The 21,077-nt window shown below is 47.3% G+C and overlaps 1 protein-coding gene across 1 annotated transcript in view; it reads left to right on the forward strand.

Moving 5' to 3' along the window:
* METTL13 (methyltransferase like 13) overlaps window positions 1-12,490 on the forward strand; it is a 14,152-nt gene extending 1,662 nt beyond the window's left edge. The window contains exons 2-8 of the mRNA XM_015423866.1: window positions 773-1,526; window positions 3,436-3,635; window positions 4,851-5,046; window positions 6,492-6,656; window positions 7,793-8,005; window positions 11,363-11,494; window positions 11,798-12,490. Coding sequence (XP_015279352.1) covers window positions 773-1,526; window positions 3,436-3,635; window positions 4,851-5,046; window positions 6,492-6,656; window positions 7,793-8,005; window positions 11,363-11,494; window positions 11,798-12,072 — 1,935 coding nt within the window. The 3' untranslated portion in view covers window positions 12,073-12,490. The remainder of the gene's footprint in view (window positions 1-772; window positions 1,527-3,435; window positions 3,636-4,850; window positions 5,047-6,491; window positions 6,657-7,792; window positions 8,006-11,362; window positions 11,495-11,797) is intronic.
* The last annotated feature ends 8,587 nt before the right edge of the window (window positions 12,491-21,077 follow it).

Genomic DNA, 21,077 nt, shown 5'->3' on the forward strand with positions numbered 1-21,077 from the left:
TCCCTACAAGGCCCACTTTAAGAGTCAAACTACCCTATAATTTCTATCAACCATCAGGTAGAGCATTACAAATATCCAAAACATATTGCTTCAAATAAACCAACCATTACTTCTAACTTTCACTAATCAGTTAAGACAATAAAGATAGTCAATATTTGTAACTACAGATTATATTCTTAATCAGTCATTTATCAAGTATCAGTAAAGGTTCAGAGAAAAGAAGGCAGAAAGAAATAATGTATGAACAAATGTGCATTATTGTTGTTTTTCTTTTGCAGTTTGAGAGTTCACTTTAGGTAAATCTTCTCATTAGTCAGTTTCACCATGCAAACAATCAAAATATATTGCTACAAATTAGTTATTCAGTTTATATTTCTTCTGTTTTCCCTGCAAATGTCTCCCCAAAATTGTTAATCTCCTGTGCCTTTGATCTTTGAAGGTCTCAATCTTACTTATGTAGCAACTCTTGGAAGTCTGTTCATTTTCTGAAGACGCTTTGAAATTCTCCCCCTCCCCTTCCAAACTGCTTGTATGCAAAATCAAACAACCCACAGCCTGTAAAAAAACGCGTGTCCACTCTCTTTGAGATCTGCTTCACAGCAAGACCTATTTTAACACAGTAGTGTGAATTTTCTTTGGCCTGCTTTTTCATGCTCCAGTCTCTCTTTGACCAGGAGCTGGAACACTGTTCTCCTGTTGGTTATGTTAAACAGCCTCTTCTTGTTCACTTATGAGAGATGTGATATGCTGTCCTTACTTTTCCTCCCACTAGATCCTTGTTGTTGGATGTGGCAACTCAGAAATGAGTGAGCAGCTCTACGATGTTGGGTACCAAAGTATCGTCAACGTGGACATTAGTGAAATGGTCGTCAAGCAGATGGGAGAACGCAGTGCTCACCTGCGGCCCAAGATGAGCTACCTGGTCATGGACGTGCTGCAGATGGATTTCCCTGACGGGTGCTTTCAGGTGGTCCTAGACAAAGGCACTCTCGATGCCCTCCTGACTGATGGAGAAGAGGCTACTTTGGCCAGGGCAGAGAGGATGTTTGCTGAAATTGGCCGTGTCCTCCAGTTCGGAGGGCGTTACCTGTGTGTCTCCTTAGCCCAAGCACACGTCTTGAAGGCGGCCATGGAATATTTCTCCAAGGAAGGCTGGATGGTTCGAATACACCAAACCTCTGGGAAGGAAGCTACCACTTCCGAAAGCGAATTTGCCCTGCCGGTGTTTGTCTATGTTATGACGAAGATGAAGCCAGTGCCCGGCTCAGCTTCTCGAATTCTGGAACTGTGTGTAGAGAAACACGACAAGCCCGTCCGTTTTTCATCTTTGGAACATCTGATTGAGGCGGTTAAAGAGAGGCAGCAGTACGCCCTCCTACGCAGCCAGCTCACTAAGAATCCTGGCACGGGGGATGTCTCCCTGGATCTCTGCAGCAAGGACGGTGGCCAAGCCCGCTACACCTTGCATGTGGTGCACTGCCCGGCTGTGAAGGTGTCACGGGACAATCGCTTTGCCATCTTCATCAGTGAGTTTATTTCCTCCATGTTGGCTGCTAGCTTGGCATTCCAGGCTGGGTTGCCAGTAATTTCTCAGCTTGGGGGATTTCTGCCTTTTCCAAGTCCCTCGCAGTGTTGTATATTGAAACAGAGTGCCATGTAAGGTAGTAATAGCAAATGATAGGAAGGGTCAGAATGTACCTTCACACCATTAGTTTTCCGTAAGGGTGCTGGAAAATTTGCAAGTACTGGCCTGCAAGTGGTTTATTTCTTCCTAGACTATGACATCTTTCTTCTAGAAGAGAGCAACCAACCTGGAGTAGTTCTTTTTACCATGTTCAAAAGAAGGGAGGATTTTGACAACGAATGGATGGATGCTCATAAAGCTGCCTTATACAGAATCAAACTCATGGTTTACCAAGTTTCCATTTGTCTACACTGACTCTCCAGGGTCTGACTGTGAAAGCCAGTGTGCCGTCAGTGGCTCTAGTCTCGTAATAAGGTTTGGTTGAATCCCCATTCTGCCATGAAAGCTTACTGGTGAGTTTGGGCCAGTCATACCTTCTCAGCCTAAACTACCTTGCAGGGCTGTTGTGATGATAAAACACAGGAGAGGAGAATAGTGTAAGTCATGGGTCCCCTTTGGAGAGAAAAGGCGGGATTATAATTGAAGTAAATAATAAAGAAACTGCCTTGACCTGGATAGCCCAGGCAAGTCCTGTCTTGTCAGAGCTCAGAAGCTAAGCAGGGCCAACCCTGGCAAATACTTAGATGGGAGACCTCCAAGGAATGTCAGGGCTGGGACGCAGAGACACACATTAGCAAGCCACCTCTCTGAAACGTCCAAGCCCCACTAAGGGTCGTCAGAAGTCAACCATGACTTCCAGGTATGCATGCGCACATACACAAACGCACACACAAAATACTCACCAAAAATAAACTCTACTTTTCAATTGGAGGTGCTAGGAATTGATCCTGGGTCTTTTCACATGCAGAGCAGATGCTCTATCACTGAGCCACAGTATCTCCCCAAATGAAAACTTTGAGCTGTGTGACTTTCCTTCCAAACTTCATTTTAACCTGTTTCATGTTCTCGGAAATGCTGAGCGAAGAGGAGCTATCCAAGTATTGTGATTTGCTGTTACAAATGAATTAAGATGAGCTGTTCTGACTGAGATCTGTAGCTGAGAAGTGATAGCCAGTGGCTCATTCCTTCAAAGCCAGTGAAGGGTGATTGAGTCGACTGCCTTGCTGAGACGCGTTCCTGCAGTGTCTGTGATATTGCAATGCCCCTGTATAGATCTATGGTGCGGCCTCATTTGGAATCCTGTGTACAGATATCTCAAAATGGACATTGCAGAGCTGGAGAAAGTACAGAGGAGGGCAGCCAAGATGATTGGGGTGTGTGTGTGGAGCACCTTTCCTGTGAGGAAAGGCTGAAGAGCCTGGGAGTTTTCAGTTTAGAAAAGACATGAATAAGGGGGTGAAGAGAGTTGACAAAGAGATTTTTTTCTCCCTCAAAATACTAGAACTTGAGGGCATTCAATGAAACAAATGAGCAGTAGGTTCAGGACGTACAAAAGGAAATACTACTTTATACACAGAGTGACTAAGATGTGGGATTCACTGCCAGAGGTTGAAGTGATGGACACAAGAATAAACAGCTTTAAAGGGGGAGTAGATAGATTTATTTAGGATAAGTCTATCAATGGCTACTAGCCGTGGTGGCTGAGGGGAACCTCCACATTTACAGGCACTAACCCTCTGAATCCCAGAGTCAGGAGGCAACATCAGGGGAAGGCCTCGGCCTCTATGCCCTGTTCTTGGGCGTCCAGAGAAACTGGTTGGCCACTGTAAGAGACAGGGTGTGGGACAGATGCTGGCCTGTTCCAGCAGGGCTCTTCTTATGTTCTTATTTGCTGCCTTGTCTCTCCCCAGTTCCACAGGGCAGAGAAACTGAGTGGCTCTTTGGGACTGAGGAAGGACGGAAGCAATTGGCCGCCAGCGCAGGGTTCCGACGCCTGGTCACTGTGGCCTTGCACTGGGACCAGCACTATGAAAGCATGGAAGCCATCCAGGCGGAGCTGTCGGAAAAAGTGATGGAGCTGGCCCCGCCCGGTCTCCAGGCCCAGCAAAAGGTAAACCACTTTGGGAACCGCTGTTGAAAAAGCCGTACAGAAAATGCAGGTGAAATCTGTTGCTCTCTGCCTTGCGGGGGAAAGGTGCTGTTGTACTTTTCTGCTTCAATCCTAAACCTTTATGTGCTGTTCAAGACAGGCGACTGTCTCGGGTTTGTTGGAGTTACAGACAGATTTGCTGTCTTTGTGGCCAAGTTGTTTCCGGCGTAAGATAATGTGCTGTGTGAAAAAATAGCAGAAAACTCTCCGCCACCCTCCTGTATTTGGAGGTTGGCATTGCTTTTGTATCCCCCCCCCCCCGCCGCCGCCTTGGTTTGGAGCCAAAGCTAACCTGTCAGGCTTTCCCCAAAAAGGAGTGAGAGTTTTCACTTTGTGACTGGTGCTTGCTTGAGAAGGAGGCAGTACATGTGCTTTTGCAAGATAAGGTGGACTAAAATTTGTATTGCCTTTTGTTTGTAGGATGGCCTTATTGCTCAGAGAGTGGATTTTGCACACGTAAGGTACCAGGTTCAGTTCCCAGCTCCAAGGATCTCAGGCAGGGGGTGTTAGAAATTCTTTAGACCCTGGAGAACAGACTTGAAACGCACCCAATACACTTGATTGTCTGTGACAGAAATAGAGCTTCCTATGTCCCTGTGCTTAATCTTGCTGTTTAAGTGCATTCTGCTACACCAGAAACATAGCTTTTTCAGTGGTGGCATTCAATGTTTCCTCTAAGCTGAGTTAGTGTGAGCTAGCTCACATTTTTTTAGCCTCCGGCTCACAGATTTTGGTCTTAGCTCAGGAAGGATGGATGCAAACCAAACTGATTTATGCAGCAGCCAAATCACCTGCTCACAGCTTTAATGCTGGTAGCTCACAAAGCAGAATTTTTGCTCACAAGACTCCCCAGCTTAGAGGGAACATTGGTGGCATTGCACCTTTGGAAAGCCTACCTTAGCTTCCTTTAGGTGTTAGGGCAAAATGTAACTTTTTAGTCTTGACTGAAAGCTCTGTTGTTTTTAGCTGTCTTATGGTCTGTGTCTGGCCTGGAAACTGTTTTTTGAATTGCATTTTAGGCTGCTCAGTTCATTTTGTAATGCCCTAGCTTAATGTTTGTTTTATTGGTTTAGTGTAGTTGCCCCCTTAAGCAGGTCTCTGGAGAGGCAGCGTGGCACAGATATTTTCTAAATAAAGTGGTCTGTAGCAATTTCCTGTTCCATTCTCCTCTCCCAGGTTCCTTTTCTGTCAGTGGGTGGAGACATTGGGATCCGCACTATTCAGCATCGCGACACGAGCTCCCTCAGCGGAGAGTACATCATCGAGGATGTGAAGGGCGATGATGCCCGCTACTTCCGCCATCTTATCTTCCTCAGCAACAGGAATGTGGTGCAGTCAGAAGCCCGACTTTCATGCGGAGCACCTTGCAAAGGTGAAATATGTGGGGCGTGAGAGAGCCCCCCTTCCAAAAGCGAGTGCAGGTTCCTGTTCTATAGTATGAGGAGGTGGTGGTATAGTATGAGGAGGTGGTAGCTGCCACAGGAGGCGGCGGCGGCTACAAGCATGGACAGCTTCAAAAGGGAATTAGATAGGCATATGGAGCAGAGGTTCATCGGTGGCTATTAGCCACAAGGTATAGATAGGGGCTCTGGGGCAAGTGATGCTCTGTCTTCTTGATGCTTGGGGGGGCCAACAGTGGGAGGGCTTCTAATGTCCTGGCCCCACTGGTGGACCTCCTGATGGCACCTGGTATTTTTGGCCACTGTGACAGAGTTGGACTAGATGGGCCTTTGGCCTGATCCAACATTGGTGTCTCTTATGTTCTTATGAGGATTTGTGGGCAGGGCTGAATGACATGGAGTGGGCGAGTGTAGACGCCAGTATTGCTTGAAGTTATGGCAAAACCCCAGAGTCAGGTGGCCTTAACAGAATCCAGAAATCTTGACTTTAATTATAACAGAAATAGTATCCAGTCCTCACGGCTTTGGAGATAACTACGATATGAGTTGTTTCAGTGCAAAAACCTTAGGCGTCAGAGGAGGTCTGAGGGGTGAGAACCACTGGGGTGTAGTGGTTGCCATGTTGGACTAAGATCTGAGGACTCAGGTTCAAATCCCCACTGTGCCATGGAAGGGTGACTTTGGGCCTGTCACACATTCTCAGCCTGACCTACTTCACAGGGTTGTTGTGAGGATAAAATGATGTACAGCAGCCTGAGCTCCTATTAGGAAGGCTGGAATCAAAATATACAAATAAAATAACTCTGGCTCTTGCTCCTCTGCACAGAGTACTCCTGGATTCCTGTTCTTTCTATTGTACCGCAAGGTTCCATGCTCCTAGTCTTGATCGTCAGATCCCTTGGAGCTAAGCAACCTTTTCCTTCGTAGAAGTGCCAGGTACCCGGGGAACAAGGGAAAAAATGGCCCTTCTGGACTGGTGGTCCCGAACAGGCACAGTTCTGGCTTTCAAAATAGGAGACAGATTGCAGGATTGACTTTCCTGAGAGCCAGCTGCCTGCTTCTGCAGTCTGATTTGCTCAGCTCTATCAGACCCCTGTAAACTTAGACCCAGTCAGGGCTCTTCAGCTGGCTTGTGTTTGCTGGTAACAGTGTGCAGAAATAACTTCCTCAGTTTTGAAGGCGGCACACAGACTGGTTGCACGTGGCTCTGTTGGGGGGGGGGGGCAGCAGGGCTTTGATGCTTCCTTGATGCTAAGCCTGACCCCAGTTGGAGGTGGGGGGAGAAATGCAAACTGGCCACTGGGAGGAGGTGCCTCGTGCCCCAAGTTACTTCCCCAGGTGCACTTCTGCCCCACCTCCTCTACCTTAGTGATCTGTTTTTCCCCTCTCAATTTATTTTGAACCTTGCATGGATCAGGAAACAAGAAGTCCAAAAAGAAGAAGAAAGCCGCTTCCAGTGATCCCGTGAAGCCCGCTGAAGTGACCACCAGTCTGTCCGTTGACAAGAGCTACCTGTGTTGCGCTCATCACAGAGCCATGGTTGCGGGCCTGTGCTTGTTGAAGAATCCCGAACGTCTCCCAGGTAAGCTGTGTTTCACCCTGGCGCGTGATTAAGGCTCTGTTTGCTCAGCCTTGTTCCAAATTCGAACCTAGGGCTTGTTCAAAGAAGCTGTGGTGGTCCTGACACCGCTACCTAGGGAGGTGGTGTGCAAACCGCTAGTAACTCTGCCAGTTTCTTTTCCATCCTCGAGGTTCATTTGCATGCTAAAACAATCTTATGGCACCATTGAAAACCATCAGATTGTAGTCTGCAGTTTCATTGGCCAGAGATGCATTTTGTTAGGTTGGAGGGCTATCCCAGGTTGGCCTCAGTGCATGGCCAGGGACTTGTAAGGGGTTGGGACCACATGGCCCAGAAAAGGGCCGTGGTAAGTGCGTTGAGTTTTTTTTTTTTTATATATTTTAAATTTGTTTTTAAACAATCGTTTACAACAATAAGCATCACAAGCATTGAACAAGCAACAACAAGAGGATCAAGTTGGATTATAAACTAATCATTTAACAGTAGGAACCATTCTGACACTGAGTTTTTTGTGCAAAGACCATGGCGGATACTTCAGAGGTGGCTTCACTTACTGGCGAATGTTGATTTCTAATATTGTCATCTTCCTTGAGTTTCAGCAAAAAAGGCAGACTGTAAGTTAGGTAAATTAACGAGTCAGGGGGAGGTGATGTGGTTGGGAGGAACTTGCGTCTTCCACGGTACGGAGACGTATTCGTTTAGAGAATTTCTATGCCGTGTCTCCCAGTTACTTGCTCGAAGCAGCCTACAAAATAAAATGCAGCTGTGACCAATGTTCCCTCTACCTTGTGAGCTCCTGGCATTAAAGTTGTGAGCGAGCGATTTGGCTGCTGCATGAATTAGTTTGCCCTGGAGCCCTCCTTCCTGAGCGGAGACAAAAATGTGTGAGCCAGAGGCTAAAAACCTGTGGGCTAGCTCACACTAACTCAGCTTAGAGGGAACACTGGCTGTGACTGAGTGGGCACTTCCAGCACAGAGTCACCAGATGCCCAAGAGGGTATCTGTAATGCTGTGGTTTTGTTGGCGCCAGGGAGAGTGACCCAGAAACGTTCTGGCACAACCCATCCCCGTGGGCGGCTGCATTCCACTTGCTGTGTGCCGGCGGATTCCCTGACTACTCTGTGTGCTGATTGCAGAGGTCCCGATCCGGGTGCTGGTGATTGGCCTGGGCGGCGGCAGCCTGCCCCTCTTCATCCACGACTACTTCTTGCAGAGCACCGTTGAGGTGGTGGAGATTGACCCAGCCATTTTGGAAGTGGCCACGCGCTGGTTTGGCTTCTCGGTGGGAGACAGGCTGAAGGTGTACATTGCGGATGGCTTAGTTCACGTCTCCGGCCTAGCAGCCGAAGGTAACTTACTTCTCCATGGGCCCTCCTCGTTGCAGCAAGGCTGAGGGGGTGTGGGGGGTTTTGTGCCCTTGTCTGTTGCAAAAGCTTCTTCGAGGAATTGTGAAGATCACTGTCCTCTGTTGGTTCTTTCTACCCCAGGGGTTAAGCAATTCCAGCTTCTCTCGTGGAAGCCTGCTGCTTTTATGGGAGCGAAAAGAGGGTTGGGCATCCTTTACATTGCCCCCTATACCACTGTGAGTTGTGTTGGAGTTTGGTGTGACGGGACTATTGCAAGGAACAGGTTCTTTGTAAGAAACCTGGCCCTGACTTGGATAGCCCAGGCCGGTCAGATCTCAGAAGCTAAGCAGGGTCTGCCCTGGTTAGTACTTGGATGGGAGACCACCAAGGAAGTCCAGGGTTGTTACACAGAGGCAGGCAACGGCAAACCACCTCTGAACCTCTCTTGCTTTGAAAACCCCTGATGAGGTCGCCATAAATCAGCTGTGTAAAAGGTAAAGGTTCCCTTGCTTGAAAGCCAGTCGAGTCCGACTCTAGGGTTGCGGTGCTCATCTCCGTTTCAAAGCCGAAGAGCCAGCGCTGTCCGAAGACGTTTCCGTGGTCATGTGGCCGGCATGCCTAAACACCAAGGCGCACGGAACGCTGTTACCTTCCCACCGAAGTGGTACCTATTTATCTACTTCCAATTTCTTGCTTTCGAACTGCTAGGTTGGCAGGAGCTGGGGCCAGAGACTCACTCCGTCATGCGGCACACTCGGGTCTTGAACTGCTGGACTACTGACCTTCCACAGCTATGGTAAAGGTAAAGGTTCCCTTGCTCGAAAGCCAGTCGAATCCGACTCTAGGGTTGCGATGCTATTCTCCATTTCAAAGCCGAAGAGCCAGCGCTGTCCGAAGACGTTTCCGTGGTCATGTGGCCGGCATGCCTAAACACCAAGGTGCACGGAACGCTGTTACCTTCCCACCGAAGTGGTACCTATTTATCTACTTGCAATTTCTTGCTTTCGAACTGCTAGGTTGGCAGCTGTGACCTGAGGGCAAAAAGAAAGAAAGAAATCTGACATGACTATTTCCTGCCACTAGAGGGTGCCTTAGCTCTGCTGTTTCCTTCAAGCTGTAGCGAGGAAATAGAATCCCTTGCCGGGCAATGAAAGCAAAATTCCCTTCGATTTTGCTAGAACTAAGTGCCATGACTGTGTTCTGTTTGGTAGGGCGACCCCTGGCCTTACCCCAGCATCATTTGGCATTGTTGTACACTAATAATCACAACTACTTAGAGAAAGGCTTCCCTGCCCTGGATCGCTCAGGCCAGTCTGGTCTCATCAGATCTCGGAAGCTAAGCAGGGTCGGCTCTGGCTAGTATTAGGATGGGAAGTCCAGGGTCACAACAGGGAGGCAGGCAAACGGCAAGCCGCCTCTGAAGGTCTTTTGGCTTGAAAACCCCACGGGGTCACCTTGGGTCGGCTGCAACTCGAAGGCACTTCCCACCACCACAGAAGGCGGTCTGGCACACCCATTTGAAAAACGGTGCGCTCATCCCGGGTGAGGAGTCCTCAGTAGGCTTGGAGTCAGCTGTTGGCTGCAGCTGCTGCAGATTTCAGTATGATCCATTAACATGGATCAGGACCAACAAGCAGCTCAGGAGGCAGCAGTGTTGTCGCTGGAAATTTGTTTTTGTTCAAGGGTTTAAAGGTTAAACGTCCCGATGACCAGCAACAAAGGAAGCTGCGCCTCCTGGACTTCTTAACGGGTGTTTAGGAGAGGGGATTTCCGCAGTCACAGTTTGCTTCACAAGCTGCATTTCTCAACATTACCTCTTCTGTGCAACTTATTGGAGGGTTAAGGAAAATTAAGCGATGCCCATGTTGCAGGGTAGAGTTAAAGGTGGGCCGGGCCCAAATTCTCAGAACATTGAAGGTCATGGTATTGTCACATGCACAATGTTGTTCGTGTGCTGACTTGCTCTAACCTTTCCTTGCCCAGTTTGGTGTAGTGGTTAAGAGCGGCAGACTCTAATCTGGAGAACCGGGTTTGATTCCCCACTCCTCCACATGTAGCCAGCTGGGTGACCTTGGGTCAGTCACAGTTCTCTCAGAGCTGTTCTCTCAAGCGTAGTCCTCTCAGAGCTCTCTGTGCCCCGCCTACCTCACAGGGTGTCCATTGTGGGGAGAGGAAGGGAAAGGGGCTTGTAAGCTGCTCTGATATTCCAAGTGAAGGGCAGGGTATCAATCCAATCTCTTCTCCTCCTCTTCATTTTCTTCTACATTGCTGCTTTTGCCACTAAGGGTGTAACTGCCACACGCAAGCATGTATCCAGCTACACCATTCCAAAGAAGAATAGCATTCAAGACTTCAGAAAAGGGGGCTGATGTTACAGCTGATTCCGTCATCCTGCTGACCCCCAGGAACAAAACTTGGAAGGGCTCAGTGGTCTGCAGCAGAAAAGGGCAAGTGTGGAAGCCCCACTCCCCAAAGTCCCGGGATGTCTGGATACACCCCCAGAGTCACTTGTGACCCTTTCCTGATAACACCCCTAACAATGAGGGAATAAGGAATGGCTAAGCATCTGTAAAAAGAGCTGCAGTGGCTCCAGTGGTTAAGACGCTGAACTGCAGGCTGTGGAAGGTTGGTAGTTCAGCAGTTCGAGACCCGGGTGCCGCATGACGGAGTGAGCTCCCGTCTCTAGGTCCAGCTCCTGCCAACCTAGCAGTTCGAAAGCAAGAAATTGCAAGTAGATAAATAGGTACCACTTTGGTGGGAAGGTAACAGCGTTCCGTGCACCTTGGTGTTTAGTCATGCCGGCCTCATGACCACGGAAACGTCTTTGGACAGCGCTGGCTCTTTGGCTTTGAAACGGAGATGAGCACCGCAACCCTAGAGTCGGACTCGACTGGCTTTCGAGCAAGGGAAACCTTTACATTTTTAAGCATCTGTAAAGATGTGTTTCCTGTTGGCCTCCAACTCGAGCTCTGTCCAGAAGCGGATGGAGGAGGGAAGGGGAGAAGCCAAATCCCCCACCTTAGGTAACTGAGGTGCTCTTGAGGCTACACCAGGGTCTAGGGCTAACCCTGGTCAGCAAAACAATGCATTCTAACAGAACACGAGATGGCTGATTCATCCCTCTTGGGTGGATGGTGTGTGTCTTTTCAAACAGCCAGCCGTGCCCGTTTCAGTACAGGAGAAATAAAGGAGGTGGCCGTGCTGTTTGACCTCTGTTGGGAAAGCCCCCAAGGGAAACGAAACTGTCCTATTCTGGGTCACTGCCTTGTATACCCTCCCCTTTGCAGCTGCCAAATGCCGTTTCTGTAATTAGTCTCTCAGGAATGTGCTGCTGTGTTTTCTCTCCCCCTCCTTCCCCAGCACCATCCTCTTATGACGTCGTCATGTTCGACGTAGACAGCAAGGACGCCGCCGTGGGAATGAGCTGCCCACCCCCGGCCTTTGTGGAGAAGCCTTTTCTGCAGAAAGTGAGGGCCCTGCTGAAAACGGAAGGTGAGGAGGATCCATTCGCCCTCTGCAGCTCTGCACTGGCCGTGGCGGGCGGGGTTTCTCTTCCGAGGGCTCGATCTTAGTCCAGTCTGTAAAACCGCTGATACACGAAAGCAGGGGCTCCTCCAGAGGCAGCTGGTTTGCTAGCCCCTCATGGTTGCCAGAGGCAAGCTTACCGAGGCAAAGGCAGCCTTACGGCAGATTTTTGGGACTGGAGGGGGAGATCTTGGAAGTGATCAGGAGACGTGATTTCTGGGTGGACTTGACTGCCAGTTAAACAAGGGTTCCTGTTTTTACTCTCTGTAGGTGTTTTCATTCTCAACTTGGTGTGCCGAGACGCCAAGCTCAGAGACACTGTCTTGGCTGCCCTGAAAGAGGTGTTCCCTTTGCTCTATGCCCGGCGGATCGAGGGGGAAGTGAACGAGATCCTCTTCTGCCAGCAGCAGTCGAGATGCAAACTACCTCCTGCAGAGCTCCGGGCGTCGGCCCGGGTCCTGGAGAAAGCCCTGCAGCAACCCGGTCGTGCTTGGGACAGCACTTACATCCTGGCGGACATGCTGGAGGCGGTGCAGCTGGTGTGAGGGAAGGAAAGGCCTCCTGTCCCACACGGCACTTGGCATGCGGAGACTGAGACGCGGCAGTCCACAGCAGCGCGAGGATCGGTTGCGCTCCCACTGTTCTCGCACAGTGCTGTGGGGGGGATAGGAAAGCCCTTCCTTCGCGGTGGCACAGGAAAGCCGTCACGATGAAAAGGAGGTTGCCGCTCCAAGAGACAGGGAAGCGCTTCTCAGGAGTGGCTTCTTGCAGTGCACTTGCCTGGAAATCACAAGGGGTGCCTGGCAGGTCTCTGTGTCCTCTTTTGTTGGGGAACTGAGGAGGGCAGGACCAGCTGCAAGGGGAACCATCCTCACGGATCACATGAACTTTCTTCTGTCCATTATGTGGTGGGCTGATGCAGTGTGAACCGGTCACTTCAACTAAAGTTTAATAGACTTTTGAACGTGCAAAGGAGGTTCATGGTGCTTTTCTGAATAACTGTGGGGTAGGGCAAGTGCTGGCAAGTACCAGGATCCAAACACTCCATTTCCCCCCCAAGAGTGTATAAGAAGAAGAGAAGAGATTGGATTTATACCCAGTCCTTCACTTGGAGTCTCAGAGCGGCTTACAAACTCCTTTTCCCTTCCCCTCCCCACAACAGACACCCTGTGAGGTGGGTGGGGCTGAGCGAACTCTGACACAAACTGCTCTTTTTCAAGGACAGCTCTCATCAGAACTATAGCTTTCCCAAGGTCATCCAGCCAGGTGCAAGTGGAGGAGTGGGGAATCAAACCCGGTTCTCCCAGATTAGAGTCCGCACACTTAACCACTACACCAAACTGGCTCTCAGTTGTGAGAGGGGTTGTGGTAAGGGGTTGTGGTGTGGAGGCTTGGATTTTTCTTCAAGCTGTAGCATCTTTCCCTGCACCACAAACTCCTGGTTTCTCTGGTCCCCCCCCCCCCCCCGAGTTCTCTTGGGCTGCTGTCCAGGGTCCTTCAGAGGGCAGAGAGAACTCCAGACAGCTGTGTGCTTTCTCCTTCTGCCTTCCTCTGAGTCATCCCAGTCCAGACACAAGTTTGCCTTGGGCTGTTAGTAGGTCTCCCGCCCCATTACATTCTTGCGTAATGCCTACCACTAAGCCTGACTCATAAAAACATGCAGGAAGGAGGGAAAAGGAAGCCCTGAAAGGGTGCAAAAAACCCACACACCCCCGCACAAAAGTTCAGTGCCTTAGTATGTGGCAGTTGTCTACTCTGCCCATTCTTAACAAAAGAAAAAACTGCAAATTGCACAAACTATGCTTGTAATATTACAGTAATATGCTAGAACACTCAGAATTACAAAAATGATTTTAGAAGATGTGATACAAAATTCTTCTGTTACAGACGTGCTCGGAGGTCGCATAACTGATGGTGCATGGCCGTTCTTAGTTGGTGGAGCGATTTGTCTGGTTAATTCCGATAACGAACGAGGCTCTGGCATGCTAACTAGTTATGCGACCCCCGAGCACATCTGTAACAGAAGGAGAATTTTGTATCACATCTTCTAAAATCATTTTTGTAATTCTGAGTGTTCTAGCATATTACTGTAATATTACAAGCAGTTTTTTTCTTTGTATTAGTCATACCAACTGCAACCCCCTGTCTTTGATGTACATTCTTAACAAAAAGCAGAGGACTGTCCAGTAAGGTTTAATTGAGGCCTTTAAAAAAAAAATACTTTGCTGTCTGAATAATTGGTGGGGTGAACATCCCTTATACTGCTGCTGTATATGGAGTCAGACCAGAGGTCTACCCAGCCGTATATTGTCTGCTGTGTCTGACGAGGGAACTCTTTTAGCCAAAGATCATCTTCTTAGCTGTGCTACCAGGATCCTTGTTATAGTTTTAACAGCAGGGACAAAAACCCTTTATTAATTAGGGTTTTTAAATTGCAAAGTACTTGTGAAAATCACAAGCAGGTACTCTCTTGGAAGAGGTATTTCCCCCTGCTCTAATATAGAGTGCCCACCTTCTGAAACGGAGTAGCAAGGAAGTGGCTGATGAAATGGTACATTCTCCCCTGAAGAGCAAGGCTCACTGTCTTTGAAAGAATCAACTCTTCCCATGTGAAAATCTGTGCAGTCCATCTGCTAAGGAACTAACTCTCAGAGAGTTAATTGACGTATGATTTCTCAAATCAGAATTAGAGCTAGTGTTGGTATCGGCCTTCAGAACAGCCAATTTGTTTGTCACTCCGGTTTTAATCTTCCTCTTGGAACATCATCAGTGTGATCCTAAACACTGTTACACCCTTCTAAGCCTACTGACTTCACTAGGTTGAGAAGGGTGTAACTCTGTTTACTATGGAACAGTAGATACAGGAGCCAGGTATATAGGCAAAGCTGCTGAATGCAACTGGAATAATTTTGTAATGGGGGGTGGGGGAAGTGTCAGCATCCTGCCTATTTAATTGCTGACAAACTGGTGTCATCTCCTCCCCCAGCTCCCCCCCCCCCCGAGACTGGGCGTGGTGTTGCTCCACCCGGTACTGTGAGATCACTGCTTTGAGGTCACTCTTGGGTGAAGCAGAGTTCTTGCTGCGTCTTGTTCACGAACTGTGTGATGTGTCATGGTGTGTGTTATTTTTTTTTTAAGTGTTGTAATCTTGGAGACGGGTCTGGGCGTTCAGGGTGGGGTCTGAACAGTCTGGTAGTGGATGCAGAACTCTGCATTGCTGAGAACTCCCGCTTTTGTATTAAGAGGAAAAACTGTCCTCACGGGTGGTGAATGGAAACATTTCAGCCCTTATTATAAAATACTGCCTAGCTCAGGGGTTGGAGCATCAGTTTCCTACATGGGCCCTTGCTACTCCATTTCTTTCAGGCATATTGTGCCCCCCTGTATGTTCCCCCACACTTTCTTGACCGCACATTGCCAAGTGTTGCAGGCATTCAGCGGCTGAGGCCAGAGTAGGGCTTGGAAGTTCCAGAGTGCTTCCATGGACAGAAGGGCTTCCACCAACAGAGTGTGACTTTCTTACCTCCCTCTTCCCACTGCATTCCAAAATGTCACCTGAAATACTGCCCTGGGGAGGGAGGGACGCACAGACACAAAATGTACACTTGGGATTAAGTCCCGCTGAACTCGGGGGCCTCTTTCTGAGAGAACCAGCATAGATTTTCAATTGGAAAGCGTGGAAATTGGCTGCTTCATGGAACTGCCTTTACTTGAGTGCTGCATGCACCCGGTAATCTGAATGCCGTTTTAGTTAACTTAGCAGGTACCATCTCTTGTGAGGGGCACAAGGCGTGAACAGCAATGGCTATGGGATTCCCATGCTACCTGCAATGAAATGAGCTAATTTGTAACATCTTCTGGTTGTCATTGGGGGTCAACACAGAAGGGATGGCTGGGGAGGTCCGTGTCTGGATCGTCCCAGCTTTGTCAAACCAATTAGAGCCATGAGGTTAAACCCCTTTGCTCCTGCATAGCTTCACAAATGGAAAATTTCCCTCTGCTGTTATACCCCTTTTTAGAAAAGAAGAAAGATAGTTATCCTTTTTTCTTTGAAAAGGCCAATAACAGCTGGGGGGGGAGGAGGTTTCCATTTGCAAAATCCTGTTGGGGGATGCAGTGGCTAACCCACTCAGCTCCATTGCCTGGTCCTGAGCTGTGTTGGAAACATATATGGCTGTATTTTGCTTTTAAACAAGTTCGAAAGCAAGAAATTGCAAGTAGATAAATAGGTACCACTTCGGAGGGAATGTAACAGCGTTCCGTGTGCCTTGGTGTTTAGTCATGCCGGCCACATGACCACGGAAACGTCTTCGGACAGCGCTGGCACTTCGGCTTTGAACGGAGATGAGCATCGCAACCCTAGAGTCGGACTCGACTGGCTTTCGAGCAAGGGGAACCTTTACCTTTACTTTTTACCTGACATGTTGCTACCTGATGTTGTGGGCTGCTTTCTTGCTAAGGTGCTGGGGCTAATGAATTGGAAGAACTTGGCCAGTCGTTAAGCAACTGTAAGAAAGAGGTGTGATAGCCATTAAAGCATATCCTACAATCTGGGGAACATATGGCTTTGTGGCTTGAGAAAACCCCTGCTTGTTTCCTTGTCCTTGACAGAAGCCAGGTGTCTACTCAGGCCACCGTGATGAGCCTGGTGCTGTGGGCTCATTCTGAAATCTTTGGAGGACAAACTACTTAAATGTGGGGTAGTAGCCAGCTTGCTTCCCCTGAGGACTCCTAGAAAAAGATGGTGTGCTGTTATTTTCAGGGGTCTGAAGTTAAGGGACTTTCTGCCTTCAGCTTCTGCTACCTGACATTGTGGGCGACTTCCTTGTTTGGGACACTTTTGTGCTGTTCCAGTGCTGCATCTCTGCAATCAGCCACAAATTGAATGGCCACTGGGGCTCCACATGGTACTTACATGTTATACCAACAGTCATCCCATGGAAAACCAGCAGTGTCGGCCTCTGTGGGCAAGATGTACTAAAAGATCACTCAAAAGGAAGTTCCTTTCAACAAGGGTCCGGCTTTGCCCTGCAATTTACAGCCAGATGATTTTCTGTGGCCGTGGCATTCCTTAAGCCAGTGGTTGAATTATAGGCATGTGAAATGTTTTCCACTTCTCAGTCAAATCAGTTGCTGTTTTTTATAATTAATTTTTAACAGCACTGTAAAGCTATTTTTAAAGTTTTTTTTTACAGGGAATTGCAAACTAGTACTTATTCCCTGTTCCCTATTCCCCCAACAGAACTAAAAATTAACAAATTACTAATGAATGCACAGAGAATAGGAATTAGCTGAAGGGAAGGAGGAAAAGGTAAAGGGACAATTACCCTGAGAAACTTTAGTTGTGCTTTGGGTGTCCACACGGCACAGCCTGGAGCTGCAATTTAATCTAATGCCAATAAAAATCGCCACAAAATTGGGTCTTTCAAAAAGGAAGAAGAGAGAAAAGAAGAGATTGGATTTATACCCTGTCTTTCACTACCCAAAGTAGTCTCAGAGCAGCTTACAATCTCCTTTCCCTTCCCCTCCCCACAACAAGACAGCCTGTGAGGTAGGTGGGGCTGACAGAGCTCTCCCGAGAACTGCTCATAACCGCTCTGAAAGAACTTATGACTGACCCAAGGTCACTCCAGCAGCTGCATGTGGAGGAGTGGGGAATCAAACCCGGTTCTCCCAGATTAGAGTCCACACTCCTAACCACTACATCAAAGGGCATCAGGGGAAACACTGGAATATAAGGGGGTTCCAATGATGTCGTCTGGGTCCTCTGTTAAAACTGAGTGAATGAATGGTGTTGATTCTGGACTAAACGGTTAGTGTGGAAGAAATATTATTTTATTAAACTTATTAATCGCCCAATCCCTGCTACTGCAGGGCTTTGGGTGCTATACAACATATAATAAAAACATTAAAACCATAAAGTAGAAACATAAATAATACTAATACAGCAGCCTAAAATGATCAAGTGGTGAAAATTACAATTTCTTCCCCGTTCTGGACTTTAAATTCAAGCTTGGTGGCTACTGTGGTACGTAGAACAGTAAAGACACAGTCTAGAGATCGTAGAGAGCTATGCCAAAAGAATGAAGAAAAAACAAATAGGTGCTTGTGGATTGGGTTGTGCAATGTTCCCTCTAAGCTGTGGAGTCTTGTGAGCAAAATTTCTACTTTGTGAGCTAGTGGCATTAAAGTTGTGAGCGAGTAATTTAGCTACTGCATTAATTAGTTTGCTCTGGAGCCCTCCTTCCTGAGCGAAGACAAAAATGTGTGAGCCAGAGGCTAAAAAACGGTGAGCTAGCTCAGAATAACTCCACTTAGAGGGAACACTGGTTGTGAGATGTGAGCCTACAGTTTAGGATCAGGGTATGTGTATAGTAGGTGTCTAACAGAATTGCTGCCAAAATGGTGGTGAGACATGGAGAAAAGGTGTATTTGCAGAAAATGACTAGAGTGGTTCTATTAACTGCTGCCTCTCCTGGGCAAGGAGCCTGGCCATAGTTACCCACACTCTGGTGTTACCAAGATTAAAGTACCACAGGGCAGTGTATTCGGGGGCTGCCTTTGAACACTTTTGGAAATTTCAGGACCTGTTGATTTGAGACTATTTTAAGTCCTTCACTGACATCTGATCCATTTCTGGGTGCAATTCAGAGTTCTGTTTTTGTCCTATGTATTTTTAAACTGCTAACCCCTGGGTACTTAGAAGACTTTCTCCAATATGAATCCACCAGTTCATTTAAAATCAGCTTTGGGAGTCCTAATCAATGCTCCCTCTAAGCTGTGGAGTCTTGTGAGCAAGAATTCTACTTTGTGAGCTACTGGCATTAAAGTTTTGAGCGAGCGATCTGGCTACTGCTTAAATTAGTTTGCTCTGGAGCCATCCTTCCAGAGCTAAGACAAAAATGTGTGAGCTGAAGGCTAAAAAACTGAGCTAGCTCACACTAACTCAGCTTAGAGGGAACACTAACTCAGCTTAGAGGGAAGTTAGGTGGATGGTAGCTTGTCACAAACTCTTTTGTAGTTTTGGCACTACTTAAATGCACTTATTCGTATGGGCTTTTGATGGTCAGTGCATTTTATTGCTGGTGCTGCTGTTTGACCTATATGTTGTTCTAGATTTTATCATTTATTTTTAAATCAGGTATTAGTGATCTTGGAGGCCGATAGGTAGAGAAGGCTCAGGAGAAATAGCTCAGAAGTAGGAACTTAGATAAGCGGTACAGAGTAGGGTGCATGGATGGGGCTCGGACATCTGGAGTCTTGTGGCTATGTGAAGGTTTTCATTGAACTGAATGGCCCGAGTTAGAGTGGTTCTGGGGTTCCAACCTGCCTGCCAAAGGTGCTAGGAATCATTCTGTCTCCCCTCCCTTCTTCTGGGGATGAGGTCTGTGGTTCAAAAACTTGTCGGAAATCTCATGTGTTTAACCAAATCCTTTTCCTCCTGAAAACATCCCAGAATTGGTGGCGCAATCTATTCCTCTTCCAAGTGGAGAGAGCAAACAAGGAGGTGTGGTGTGAAGCCAACACAGATTACTGTCTGGTATCCACAACAAACTCACTGACAATTCCCAGTTGAGTTCATGACAGCCAGATTTTTTTTTCTTCCTTAAAATTGAATAACTGACCACATGTTTGTGCTGCAGATTTTTATTAACAAGACACAGTGAACCGGCGTGGTGTAGTGGTTAAGAGCGATGGACTCTAATCTGGAGAACCAGTTCGATTCTGCACTCTTCCACATGAAGACAGCTGGGTGGCCTTGGGTCAGTCACAGCTCTTTCAGAGCTCTCTCAGCACCCGAAATAAGTTTAGCTTGCCACCTAGTGGTGCATGATGCTTAAGGAGCTTGAACTTTAAGCTGCCAGACAATCTTTGGATCTCCTGGCTATATTACACACAATGCCATACAATAATTTAACAAGAAACCTAAGGCAGGGGCTCCCAGACATTTCATTGGGTGTGAGGAAGTTCACATATTTTTTTTTACTTGTTGATTTAGCTCCTTATATTGGTTCCTGTTGTGGGATTCTGGGAATTCAGGACTATATCCCTGGAACCCTCCCATTCCTCTTTAGTTGGGTGGAGACTGGCAAGGGACTGAATGAATAGAGAGAGACTGTAGTTCTTAAAACCAGTTTATTACAATATAAGCTTAAGGACAGACAGCACTTTAGCACTTACAAATCTTTTAGGATAAAAACATAACATTTCCCTATTCAGCATAGAATACTTCAGCACAAACATAGTGGACTAGTATGAAATACAGAGCGCCCTGGTGTAGTCAACAAGAGCTCACAGCTGATTGATGACCAGCCCAGAGCAAAGAAGTCTTCAACAATTTATACCCTCAGTACCCATAGGTTCAGCCACATGGATGGTGTAAGGTTAACACACTTTTAGCAGAATATCAAGGAGAACAAATTTACCCTGAACTCCAAATTTACCCTAGACAGTCAAGGATTTTATGTGTCAGATTGCATATGAAGCCCTGTAGCCAGGGTTTCCCAGAGGAAACTTCCACCAGCCATCCGGCAAATGAACCACTTTTCCCCCACAATAAATCACTTCAGTGGGGATCTTTAAGTCCCTGCTGCTCAAATTTGGTACAAATAAGGTTTTATGCTTTATTTGAGGGGCTTTCCGTATTTTAGGACTGTTGTTTGCCTTAGTTGTTTTCTGCTTCACAACTCTGTGATGTCTGCTTCATGCTATTGAAAATAGCAAGTTTCCTCAGTTTGTTTACTTCAAGAGGTGCAGCCATATTTATCACTTGTGGGGTTTGGGTATTGTTGATGGAAGGATGGGCTCTGTGAAACCTTAATGGCTTTAATAGGTTTTATAGTGGAATGTTGCACTGGAACCTGCAAGGTGCCTGATGTGGTCCATGAAAGCTTTTGCCACACTGTTAGTCTTGTGGCATCTTCAAGCCTCCTGTTAGATTTGCTTTTTTTAATGCTTCCTGTTTTTCTACATCTTGTTGGTCCCCTTTGGCTGAGTCTTTTATCTTGTGTGGTGTGAAAGTATGGGGTAAAAAAAAGGCGAGAGACCTGATCCCATCAGCCATACCGACTGGCCCCTGATTCACTTAACATAGTTCCTGTTTCTTGCTTTGTGGATTTCATCCTGTTTGGTTGTGTTTGCTGCAGATCTAGCACAGCTAAATATTTTTTAATCTTAATTTTCAAGAGGTGTAGTAGCTGTTTAATCTGTTGCAGCATTGTATTACTTTATTTATTTATACATTTTAGACCACCCTCCCCTGTATACACAAGGTTCAGAGCAGTGAACAATAAAACACATTCATAAATTAATAAAAACAGTTCAGAAAGTTAAAATAATACACATTTCCAGATGGTGCTAAAAAACTTGAGATTCCATCACTGTCTCACGGGGGCAGAAAAAGGGGGGGGGAGTACCAGATGAGGTCGAGCCTGTGGCCTCAAGTGCAGTTGCCACAAGAAATTGCAAGTAGATAAGTACCCCTTCGGTGGGAAGGTAACAGCATTCCGTGCACCTTGGTGTTTAGTCATGCCGGCCACATGACCACGGA

The sequence above is a fragment of the Gekko japonicus genome, unplaced genomic scaffold, assembly GCF_001447785.1.
Source record: "Gekko japonicus isolate JY-2015 unplaced genomic scaffold, Gekko_japonicus_V1.1 scaffold281, whole genome shotgun sequence".
Classification (NCBI taxonomy): Eukaryota; Metazoa; Chordata; class Lepidosauria; order Squamata; family Gekkonidae; genus Gekko; species Gekko japonicus.